This window comes from Clarias gariepinus, chromosome 18 (genome assembly GCF_024256425.1).
Source record: "Clarias gariepinus isolate MV-2021 ecotype Netherlands chromosome 18, CGAR_prim_01v2, whole genome shotgun sequence".
Classification (NCBI taxonomy): Eukaryota; Metazoa; Chordata; class Actinopteri; order Siluriformes; family Clariidae; genus Clarias; species Clarias gariepinus.
The window spans coordinates 2,021,089-2,032,500 of NC_071117.1; the positions used below are offsets into that span (position 1 = coordinate 2,021,089).

Sequence of the window (11,412 nt, forward strand, 5' to 3'; positions counted from 1 at the left end):
GTTATCTGTCAGCGCTGTGGTATGTAGCTGTGTGTTATTGTTATTGTTTAAATATGGATTTTAACGCGATGTTTTGTAGCTGAAGGATTAAACCAAATAATCGATCTTTTGTCGGTCGAGTCAATAAATCAAATCGAACTTAAAGGTTTCGGTTTAGACTTTTTTTTTTTTTTTTTTTTTTACAAAATTTTAAAATGCAGTTAACTTACTGACGTTACTGCGAAGTACTTCCGCGTTCAGATTCCCGCCCCCTAAATGCGGAAGTGATTAGAGCAGAGTGTGGCTTTTGTGTTTGTGTTCACTGCTAAAGCTGTGGTGTATTAAATAATGATTTAATAAATATAAAACATACTTAAATATCTGATTCTTAGCTTTAATCAGTGTACAGAAGGACACAATAAATGTTATGTTAGTATTATGTGTGTGATCTGCTTAAATAAAAGACAATAAGATTTTAAGAACAGAAGTTACACAGCAGTTTATTTGATTCTTAAATATGTTTAGTAGTTTTTATCACTTTAAACATGTAAGAAATACAGCTATTGGACACAATCAGACCCTAAACACCAGAGCTGGTGAATAAAGTCTGATGTGTTTATATAAAACCAGTCTAATCTGCGGTTCAGTCTGATATTAAACCCAGTTAGTTATATTAACTTCACCACATCAGTAACTACATTAACATGTATATTATTTATAATAATAATAATCAGTTATTACGTTAGATGTTGTAATTATAATGAATACAGAGTGTAATGTTGCTGCTGTTAAGGCCAAAGGGACATTTTCATCCTGAATCCTTTAGATGAAATTAAATATCATTGTGATGTGACATGAAAAATGTCCAAATATAGAATATGTCAGGAGAACAGTGAGACACACACACACACACACACACATGTTACACCTTCTAGATGGACTCCACTAAGTCTAATAGGTAACAGAGATAGATACTATTAAAAGCATACAGGTTGTCTCAAGCGGATGATCTGAACCCTGGGTCTAGAGGACACGTGTCCTGCACATTGTGGTGTTGTCTCGATTAATCCGCTGTCAGCTAATTAATTGTCTTGTGTGAATTGAAGTGTGTGTGTGAGAGAAGGGACACACTTTAATGTGCAGTTCAGTGCTCCTTCAGGATGGAGTTGAGAAGGGATTTGGTGGGACATCTAGTGGTGAGACAGTGAGTTACAGTGAGTGAGGTACGAGTTGTCCATGTCAGCGTACAGCCTTTTCACCCACTCCTGAACGGTTTTGTGTCTGTGGCCAGTCAGAACCACAGCTCCAGGATGAAAAATGGAAGAGAACACCTGTAACACACGTGCGCAGTCAGGCGGAGTAGAGCTTTAACACCAGGTGAGGAATAAGTAATAAGACCGGTTACATTAACAGGATCTTATTAAAGATAAAGTGTCTTGCTAAGCAATTAAGAGCTGTGATTATTGTATTTTTGTTTGAAGTGTGTCACAGGTCATGTCCTGCCGGTTCTCCCGTAACGTCGCTCTCGACGCAGGATGACGTCATCGGGGCGTGTGCGGAGTGACGGAGAGAGAGGGTTCCCAGGAGAAACGATAACGTGTGTGAGATCTGTCTCTCTGAACACTGAGATCTCCATGGAGGACATCGAGGTTCTTCACACACACATCATTGAGCTGAAGGAAGAGGTGGCAGAGCTCCAGTGCGAATCAGTAGCACATCACCTGAAAGTTGAGTTGCAGGAACAGGTGAGTAGAGAGGTGGTGGACCTGTCCCACTGTCCCCGTTCTTATGGCACATCACATCTAATATAGAATTAAACCAATATACTGAACAGTCTTCTATCTCCACAGATTCCTGAATTGAAGCCTGATGTGAATTTGATCCCAACCTCGCGGCAGCAGGAGGATTTTACACTGAAAGAGGAGTTCTGTACAACATTCGAGTGTAAAACTGAACCTCATCACACACACGGCCGCCATGAAGACTTAAACACACTTACACAGGTGCAGGACAGTTGGCTTGCTTTTAAAACCGAACCTGAGCCGATGGGAATCTCACACACTCGCGCTGAGATGTGTTCAGAGTGGAGCGATTGTGAGAACTTGGACATCACACTCCCACTGGGTCTGAAGAAGGAGGAATGTGAAGATACCTGGTGGAGAATGACATCAGCGGGGCGTGTGCTATGGAGTGACGGAGAGAGAGGCTTCCCAGGAGAAACGATGAGATCTGTCTGTCTGAACACTGAGCTCTCCATGGAGGACATCGAGCTTCTCCACACACACATCACTGAGCTGAAGGAAAAGGTGGCAGAGCTCCAGTGCAAATCAGTAGCACATCACCTGAAATTTGAGCAGGTGAGGGGCGGAGTCGAGCGTTAAGGTGAGGGGGCGGAGTCGAGCGGTAACACCAGGTGAGGGGGCGGAGTCGAGCGTTAACACCAGGTGAGGGGGCGGAGTCGAGCGCTAACACCAGGTGAGGGGGCGGAGTTGAGCATTAACACCAGGTGAGGGGGCAGATTTAAACGTTAACGGCAGGTGAGGGGGCGGAGTCGAGCATTAACGGCAGGTGAGGGGGCGGAGTTGAGCGTTAACACCAGGTAAGGGGGCGGAGTCGAGTGTTAATGCTGGTGAGGGGGCGTCGTCGAGTGGTAACGCCAGGTGAGGAGGCGGAGTCGAGTGTTAACACCAGGTGAGGGGGCGGAGTCGAGCGTTAACACCAGGTGTGGGGCGGAGTCGAGCGTTAACACCAGGTGAGGGGGCGGAGTCGAGCGTTAACACCAGGTGAGGGGGCGGAGTCGAGCGTTAACACCAGGTGAGGGGGCGGAGTTGAGCGTTAACACCAGGTGAGGGGGCGGATTTAAACGTTAACGGCAGGTGAGGGGGCGGCGTCAAGGTTTAATGCCAGGTAAGGGGCGGAGTTGAGGGTTAATACCAGGTGAGGGGCGTAAAATGAAAAATCAAGTTTGAATAATAAGTTTGTTGTTTAATGCTTAAAGTATTTTCTAAAAATCTTTTTTATAATGATTTTTGTAATAAATTTCAGTCCTTCTTATGATTTTTTCTCAGGCAGCGCCGTACCCTGAATCAAAGCCTGAGCTGAATCTGATCCCGACCTCGCAGCAGCAGGAGGATTTAACACTAAAACAGGAATTCGAGTGTAACACTGACGCTCATTACACACACGGCCACCATGAAGACCTACACACACTCACACAGGTGCAGCACTGTCGGGTTGCTTTTAAAACCAAACCCATAGAAATCTCACACACTACACACACACGCGGTGATGAAGACACACTACGCAGTCGTGTTAAGCCGTGTTCAGTGCAGCTGGAGGATTACAGGAGGAAAGGCATCACACATCAGACTGAAGGACAGAGTCAGAAGAAGACAGAAGATAAGGATGACGAAGACGACGATGATGAGGATGAAGATTATGAGGATGAAGATGATGAAGACGGCATTTATGGTAAGTTCTCATCAAGATGTGCATGAAGGTTCTATCACTTCTCCTCACTTCAGTCTGTGCGTCCATTTTCACATTTGTAGTAATTTATATTTAGTCGAATGTCTAATTAACTCTAGGTTTCTGTTCCTTTCTCTCTTTCCCACATAAAGATCCAGCTGATACGAGGAGAACATCTAGCAAAACAAAAGTAAGAAACCCAAAAGCTAAGGACTTGAAGCCGGTCCGGCTCCCTGAGAGGCCGTTCTGCTGCTCCACCTGCGACAAGACCTTCACTATCGAGTTCAACCTCCTCAGACACAAGCAGCTCCACGTGGGCAAGAAACCGTTTGGCTGCACTCGCTGCGGGAAAACCTTCGCGCAGCTCTTTAACCTGAGGTCTCACCGGAGAACACACACCGGGGAAAAACCATTCCTGTGCAGCCAGTGTGGAAAAGCCTTCTCTCAAGCGTCCAAGCTGAAAACCCACTTCAGGATCCACACCGGAGAAAAACCCTATGTCTGCGCGACCTGCGGGAAACGCTTCTCCGATTCGTCCACGCTTAATAAGCACCAGAGGACACACACAGGAGAGAGACCGTACCAGTGTGAGATGTGCGGGAAGAGCTTCGGGCAATCCGCTCACCTCACAAAGCATTACAGGTCGCATAATCGCCAATCCAAATCATCATGTCGTCGCAAAGCGTCATCGTCATCATAGTCATTATCTTCATCATCTTCATCACATAAGGACAAGTTATGAATATCACCATCACATATCCACATCATAGTCATCATCACATGTTCATGAATTCTCATCATAATCATCACATCAACATCTCATCATATTACCACAAATCACCAGAATCACCAGTAACAACATCATCACCACATCATCACAAATCCACAGCATTATCTTCATCACAGGCTTACAAATGATTATCATCACATGTTCAAAAGCCTTATCATCACGTTTGCCAAAATGATTCCCCTCCACCCTGAGCAGTTTTCATTGTATTCTTTATTAGTCTCAAGTCTTGGGCAGAATGTAACAGGTTTTCTTTAAGAGATGAAAAGCTTCCCCATGGGATCATGCTGCCCCATCAAGCTTCACTGTGAGGTTGGTGATCTCAGGGTGATCAGGGTGAAAGTATTGGGTTTCACCCACACATATCATTTTCCATGATGAGCAAGGAGTTTAGTCTTATCTCGCCTGATTTGGGGAATCGATTACATGCTTTTGCCAAACTCTAAACATTCTTATTTTTGTCTTCAAGCAATGTTTTTTTTTTCATCTTCTGGCCACTCTTCCATAAAGCCCTGCTCCCAGAGTGCATGGTTTATAGTGATCCTTCTCCTATCTCTGCAGGGGGCATTTGAGACCAGGTGTATTTATACTCAGATAATGTGACCCTGATTACACACAGAACGACCCTCATCAACTAAGTATGGGACTTATGAAGTGAACTGGTTGAACCTGGGAGTGAATACTTATGCACCCTTCAGATTTCTGTTTGTCTGTCTTGATTGTTGTTTGTATAACAATAAAAAATATTTTGCACCTTCAGAGTTGTACATGTGTTTTGTCAACTTACACACCTGAAAACATTGATCTGATAAGTGAGCTGACTAACAAAAAAAAGTCATTGATTGTACAGTGAAATCTGCTGCAAAGTGTCACAGCTGCATAGTAACACATTACATTTATGCTGATGACACATACAGTAGTTATACGTGTCAGCAACACCTGATGAGAAAAAACAGCTTACTAAAGTTGAGCAATGTGTGCTGGACATAAGAAATTAGATGCTAATTAACTTCCTTCTGCTTAATCCTGATAAGACAGAAGTTCTAGTCATAGGACCGCATACAGCTAGGAGTAAGATTTTAGATCACACCGTAACTTTAGATGGCCTTTCTGTTCCATCAAGTGCAACAGTGAAAGACCTTGGTGTGATTATAGATTCCAGCCTTTCATTTGAAGCTCATGTAGATAATATTACCAGGATAGCATTCTTTCACCTTAGAAGGTAAGATAATATATTGTCGCTAAATGATGCAGAAAAACTAGTTCATGCTTTTATCACCTCTAGGTTGGACTATTGTAACGCCTTACTGTCTGGTTGTTCAGCTAGGTGCATAAATAAGCTTCAGCTAGTCCAGAATGCAGCAGCGAGAGTCCTCACTAGAACCAGAAAATATGAGCACATCACCCCTATCTTATCTTCACTCCATTGGCTCCCTGTGAAATTTCGCATTGATTTTAAAATACTACTCTTGACATATAAAGCATTAATCGTCTCGCGCCGCAGTACCTGAGCGAACTGCTAGTGTCTTACGATCCGCCACGCCTACTTCGATCAAAGGATGCAGGCTGCTTGTCAGTACCGCGTATTATGAAAAATACAGCTGGGGGCGGAGCTTTTTCTTACAAAGCCCCAAAGTTATGGAATAGTCTTCCAATTAGTGTTCGGGACTCAGACACAGTCTCAGTGTTTAAGTCCAGGCTAAAAACCTATTTATTTAGCCAAGCATTTTTATAAATAGATTTGCCTTAGGTAAAGGAGCAGATCTGGGGGACTCATGGACGTAGAGTATTATGGTGAACTGGTATGTTTGGATGCTGTCTTCCCCACTCTCATTGATCACTCAGGTTTGCTGACGGTGAGGTGATTGTTTGCTTTACATCTCAGTTTCCCCTCATGTTTGTGTTTCCTTCTGGCTCCTCCCTTTTAGTTATGATGTCATAGTTAGTCCTGCTGGAGTCTCTGCTTGCACTCTACAGTTAATATACATTCACATTATACATTGTGTGACTGTGACCAGACCTAACTGTTATCTCTCCATCTCTTTTGCTTTCTCCTCTTCTCTCTCTACTCTTCTCTCTTTTCCTCTACCTGTCTCTCCGCCTGGGATGCGCGTGGTGACTGGGGACGGTTCCACTTTACCATGAAGACGGTCCTGTCCTCGGCTGATACAGACAGCTTTTCTCTGAGGACTCGTGACTGCGGTAACTCAATAGTTCAGGGCTGAAGTTTCCTACAGTCTACCTGAGCCTCCAATAATGAACTGGAATCCATATTAACAAAAACACATCCCCTTATCCCCCAGTTATACTGAACTTCCAGCCTCACACAGTATGTGATCAAGCCCTGCTATCCGTTATCACCCAGATGAGGATGGGTTCCCTGTTGAGTCTGGTTCCTCTCAAGGTTTCTTCCTATTACCATCTCAGGGAGTTTTTCCTTGCCACTGTCGCCCTCGGCTTGCTCACCAGGGACTATTTTATAATTTTAATTCCTACACATTCACATTTCATACAAACTTAAATAATTCTTTTGGTTGTGTAAAGCTGCTTTGGGACAATGACAATCGTTAAACGCGCTATACAAATAATATTGAATTGAATTAAATTATGGCTAAAAACCGAATGCTGTGATCTAAAGCTGTGGCAAGTTTTTGCGTTAGAGATTAAACTTAATCTTAAACTTTTAACAGCATTAATAAAGCATGTGACATATTCCATACCTGGTGCATCATCACCTTTCATACTTACTGCTTCAGAAAGTTTAACTACAGCATTGTCTACAGAGCTGTAGATCCTAGTGCCTCCAAGTGGTCAGCCACACACACACACACACACACACACACACACCCACACACACACACATATGAAACCTTTTTATCTGTGCAGAGCTTCTGGTAATATGTGTGGAATTCAAGAGAATGGCTGCTGGTCATGCAGAGAGATAGAGTGTGACAGGGGGAAAGAGTGAGAGAAGGAGAGAGAGAGAGAGAGAGAGAGAGAGAGAGAGAACGTCAAACTCAGAGAAATGAAAATTTTCATCAGTGTTACATTAAAAAGACTTTTTATTCTTCATCCCTTTTCATCTTGCCTTAATTAATTTCCAACTTTTCCACTTTCTTACTCTTCTTATCATCTTTCTTGTTTTCTTTCTTTCTTTCTTTCTTTCTTTCTTTCTTTCTGTCTATCATTCTCTATTCCTTTCTATTATCAACCTTTAGTCTTTTACTTTCCTTTTATCTCCTGTATGTTTCCCCCTCCAGGTGTCTGTCAGCCACACCCCATTTTATCCACAGTGTTCACATCATTCATCCCACACATACACACACAGACCCATACACTCGAAATAATGTGTTCTTTATTTTATTTTATTATTTTATTTCCATAGCCACACACATTTGGAACAAAAAAAATGGCACTGTTACTGTCCAGTTCTTTAAATGTTTTGGAAGTGTAGATGATTAGTGGGTGAGGGTGGGAGCAGTGCTAGATGCTGATTGGTCAGGCATAAATCACAGTGGATCATTTATTATAACCTTATATGTTATTGCATCTTACTTAAATCATCAATTAATAGTCAGTTCATTATCATTACTGCAGGCATGTTGCTGCAGGACCACTTCCATGTTAGATTGAACAAATATGTTGCTCTTCCATTACAACGAGGTCAGCATTATTATCGCCATGGTGACCAATCCCCCTCGTCTCCCAACACCCTGGAGCAGTAGAACGTCTGGTTCTTTAGGCTCATTTTATCTCTTTTAGTTAAAGGGGAAGAAAGTAAATGGCATGACGCTCTGGCATCTTAACCTACATTAACCTGTGTGTGTGTGTGTGTGTGTGTGTGTTTACCTCTAGGCAGAGAACAGTCACTGGAATGCAGAATGTGCCAGAGCAGATCATATTTTATTGGGTGGGCAGCACAGAATCCTGTTCTAGCATGTTTAATACACACACACACACACACACACACACACTGACACACTCAGCTTTTTGGAGGGGTTGTATAAAGTAGGCAATGTATAAAGTAATCACTATAGGTGTTGCAGTATATCGATATTTCGGTATATTATGGTAATAAAAGTTGTTTTAAAAATATCTAAAAATGGTCAAAGTGACCACTTGTTGTTTTTTCTATCTCTTTCCTTCTCACTATAACTATAAATTATTTCTTATAACTTTATTTAAGCCAGCAATCAACTCAAACTTCATATAGCGCTTATGCTGTACAGGATGACAGGAGTCCTGGTGCCTATCCAAGGGAATTCGGGCACTAGTCAGGGTACACTGTGGACAGGGTGCCAGTCCATCACAGGGACAAAGCAAACACAGCACAAACACTCTACTATGGGCAATTTGGAAACACCAATTAGACTAACCTGAATGTCTTTGGACTGTGGTGGGAATATGGAGTTTGGAATCCCAACAAGCACGGGGTTCCATTACACTAAGATAAAGACTGGTTGATGAGAACACAGAACATATACAAGTCAATGTGACATAACTGATTTGAGTGTGGATTTAACACAAAGGTCCCTCACACAGAGCTACACCTGGTTACCTGGTTTGTACGCTGGCTTTTTTTTCTCTTGACACTTATTGGTGTACCTCTTATTTGTCTGGAAAGCCCTCTCCACATGTTGATGTTCTTGCTCTCGTTACTGTTAGCACCTCCAGCATGATCTGTCAAGGGCCAGTAAGTTCTTGGGATTGGCACTCCACCGGGACAGTGGTGGTTGGCAGAAATGGAAGGCAACAATAACTTAAATAAGTTCACTTTGTTACTTGTCCAAGGAAAGTTTTTAATGCTTTATATGTCAGATATTTTACAGTACAGTGGAACCTCGGATTACGAGTAACGCGGTTTACGAGTGTTCCGGAAGACGAGCAAAGATTTTTAAATAAATTTTGACTTAAAAAACGAGCGTTGTCGTGGTTTACGAGCTCCGAGTATCATGTATAACGCATGCGCTTCTTGTTTTGACACCGAGCGTCGCGTCATCACAACTGAGCCAACGGTTTTTGCGCTGCGGGTATTCATCTCCCCTGCTGGGTCTTAGTGCTCATCTCTTACTGGTATAATCAACATCTGTGTGTGTGTGTGTGTGAGTCAGCGCAAGAGAAAGTGTTTCTTTCTCTTGCGCTGCAGAGTGTGTGTGTTATGTGTGCGCGCACATAATTTGACACCGCGCAGGTGTGTGTGTGTGTGTGTGTGAAACAAAGAGGGGGTGCTTCACTGACACACAACCGGCACGGTGTCAAATTACGCTCGCACACACATAACACACACTCAGCAGCACAGGAGAGAGAAAAACACACACAGCACCTGTGCGCATAAGTGGAAACACTTATTGGTCGGGATTTATTTGTACTTTTTTTTAACGTAATATGCAGGTTAATTTGTTTTATTTTTACCTTATATTTTGTGTTAATTATTTTTATGTATGTCAGGCTGTGGAACAAATAGTTTTAATTTCCATTATTTCTTATGGGAAAATGTGCTTCGATTTACGAGTGTTTTGAAATACAAGCCCGCTTCCGGAACGAATTATGCTCGTAATCCGAGGTTCCACTGTACTTTTTCACCTTAGTCACTTATAATATCCTCCAATAAAACAATCCAACAGTCTGAAGTACTGGTGAGTGCTACTGAGCAGCATAAGCTGCAGGAACTTTGAGAACTGGTTGACTCTTACCATGGTTTTGCTGTTCTGTGAGGGTGGTAGTAGAGATCAGTGATTGTTGACTGTGATGTGTGACCAGAGCCTGTGGGGTGTGGATATTCACTTGAGTATACCCACTGGAAGGGGTCTAGGTACTTGGCTTGGGTACGTTTCCTAAAAGCGGCAGTAGGTCTTGTAAAGTGCCTGGGTGACCAGTGGCTGGAGAGATAGGGGCCCAAGAAAGCTTGGCGGGAATTCATGAACCCCTTCAGCCAGCACTGAAATGACATCTGGGCCCTTTCAGCCAGTGGCATGTCACCATGAGGAGTGCTCAGTTGTAAGCATTATAGTTTTATTTATGTTGGAGTTACATCATTGAAGATGAATCCTGAACCTTAGGAGAAGGACCGTCTCAGCCACAGTTTCCCCCACCCAATAAATCCAAAACTTAAATTTCCCCCTTGGTGTAAAGCTGGTGTTCCAGGAGGTGTGACAGGGCCATGATGGATGTGTTGGAAGCTGGGAATGTCTGGGCAATAAATCAGGATGTCAATGATGTGAGCTATTCAAAATTTTGAGGTTTGTGAAGAGCTTGGCCTTATAGAGCTGCTCTAAGATGGCAGGCATCAGTGGCATGGGATATAGATACTTCATCGTGACTTGATTCAAGTCATGGCAGTCAATGCAGGGATTAAAACCCCACCCCTTCTTTTGCACAAAGAAGAACCTTGTGGAAGTGGGGCACTTAAATGTGTAAATGTTACCCCGATGGAACACGTCTGCAATTTACCGTACATCTCCATGGCCTCCATACAGGAGGTAGATAGAGTGATGAAGGGGCATGGCTCCTGTTAGCCGCTTAGTGGAAGTGGGAGAACACTGCCACTGGACTGCTGAATGTTGCTTGGAATGTTTTGGACTCTAAGGGGGATAATAACTGGACATATGGGGCTCACAAAGGCTGTGGATACAATGGCATAATCTCTCTGGCTCTCCATGAGATCTGGGGTCATGAACTTGCATCCATAGGAACCATAGGATGACTGGAACCTTGGTACAGAGGAGGAAAGAGATGTTCTTAGTATGGGAACAATGGGAGGCAATGACATTGAGTGACACAGAAACATGAAATGAGAAGAAGTATAAAACATCACAGGTCTAAAGCAAACAATTGGTTAAGGTGAAAACAGAAAGTGTGCAACTTATCATGAGTGTGGTTGTGAAAGTCCTTTATACTGTAATAGTGTGTGATAGAGTTCAGGAGCAGAGTCAGTGCACTCAGAACTAAGAAATGTCTATGAGATTTGGGCATGTGGTTCAGTCTGCACCGTCCTAACCTGCCGTCCATTAGTTAGTATCGTTATCCTCCATTTGTGTTTTTCGGCTTTAATCTGGTACTGAAGTGAATGACATAGTGTTTACCTGCCTGTCTGTCTGCACTAAATGCTCTGTTTTATTGACCTCCTGACTGTAATCTCATGAACAGCAGGAGATTAAAACAACACACACACATGCACA

At 43.0% G+C, this 11,412-nt stretch overlaps 1 protein-coding gene across 1 annotated transcript; it reads left to right on the top strand.

Annotated features, from left to right (window-relative positions):
- Window positions 1–1,210: 1,210 nt before the first annotated feature.
- On the top strand, window positions 1,211–4,147 carry LOC128506949 (zinc finger protein 260-like). The gene is made up of 5 exons (XM_053477562.1): window positions 1,211–1,356; window positions 1,461–1,724; window positions 1,830–2,336; window positions 3,048–3,450; window positions 3,600–4,147. The coding sequence occupies exons 2-5, from the start codon at window positions 1,515–1,517 to the stop codon at window positions 4,145–4,147; spliced, it is 1,668 nt and encodes a 555-aa protein (XP_053333537.1). The 5' UTR covers window positions 1,211–1,356; window positions 1,461–1,514.
- Window positions 4,148–11,412: the final 7,265 nt, after the last annotated feature.

Bases quoted from the DNA above. Each gene is read 5' to 3' on its own strand.
- LOC128506949 (XM_053477562.1), top strand. From the start codon at position 1,515: ATGACGTCATCGGGGCGTGTGCGGAGTGACGGAGAGAGAGGGTTCCCA. The intron at 1,725-1,829 runs GTGAGTAGAGAG...CTATCTCCACAG, and splicing joins AAGTTGAGTTGCAGGAACAG to ATTCCTGAATTGAAGCCTGA. The intron at 3,451-3,599 runs GTAAGTTCTCAT...TCCCACATAAAG, and splicing joins TGATGAAGACGGCATTTATG to ATCCAGCTGATACGAGGAGA.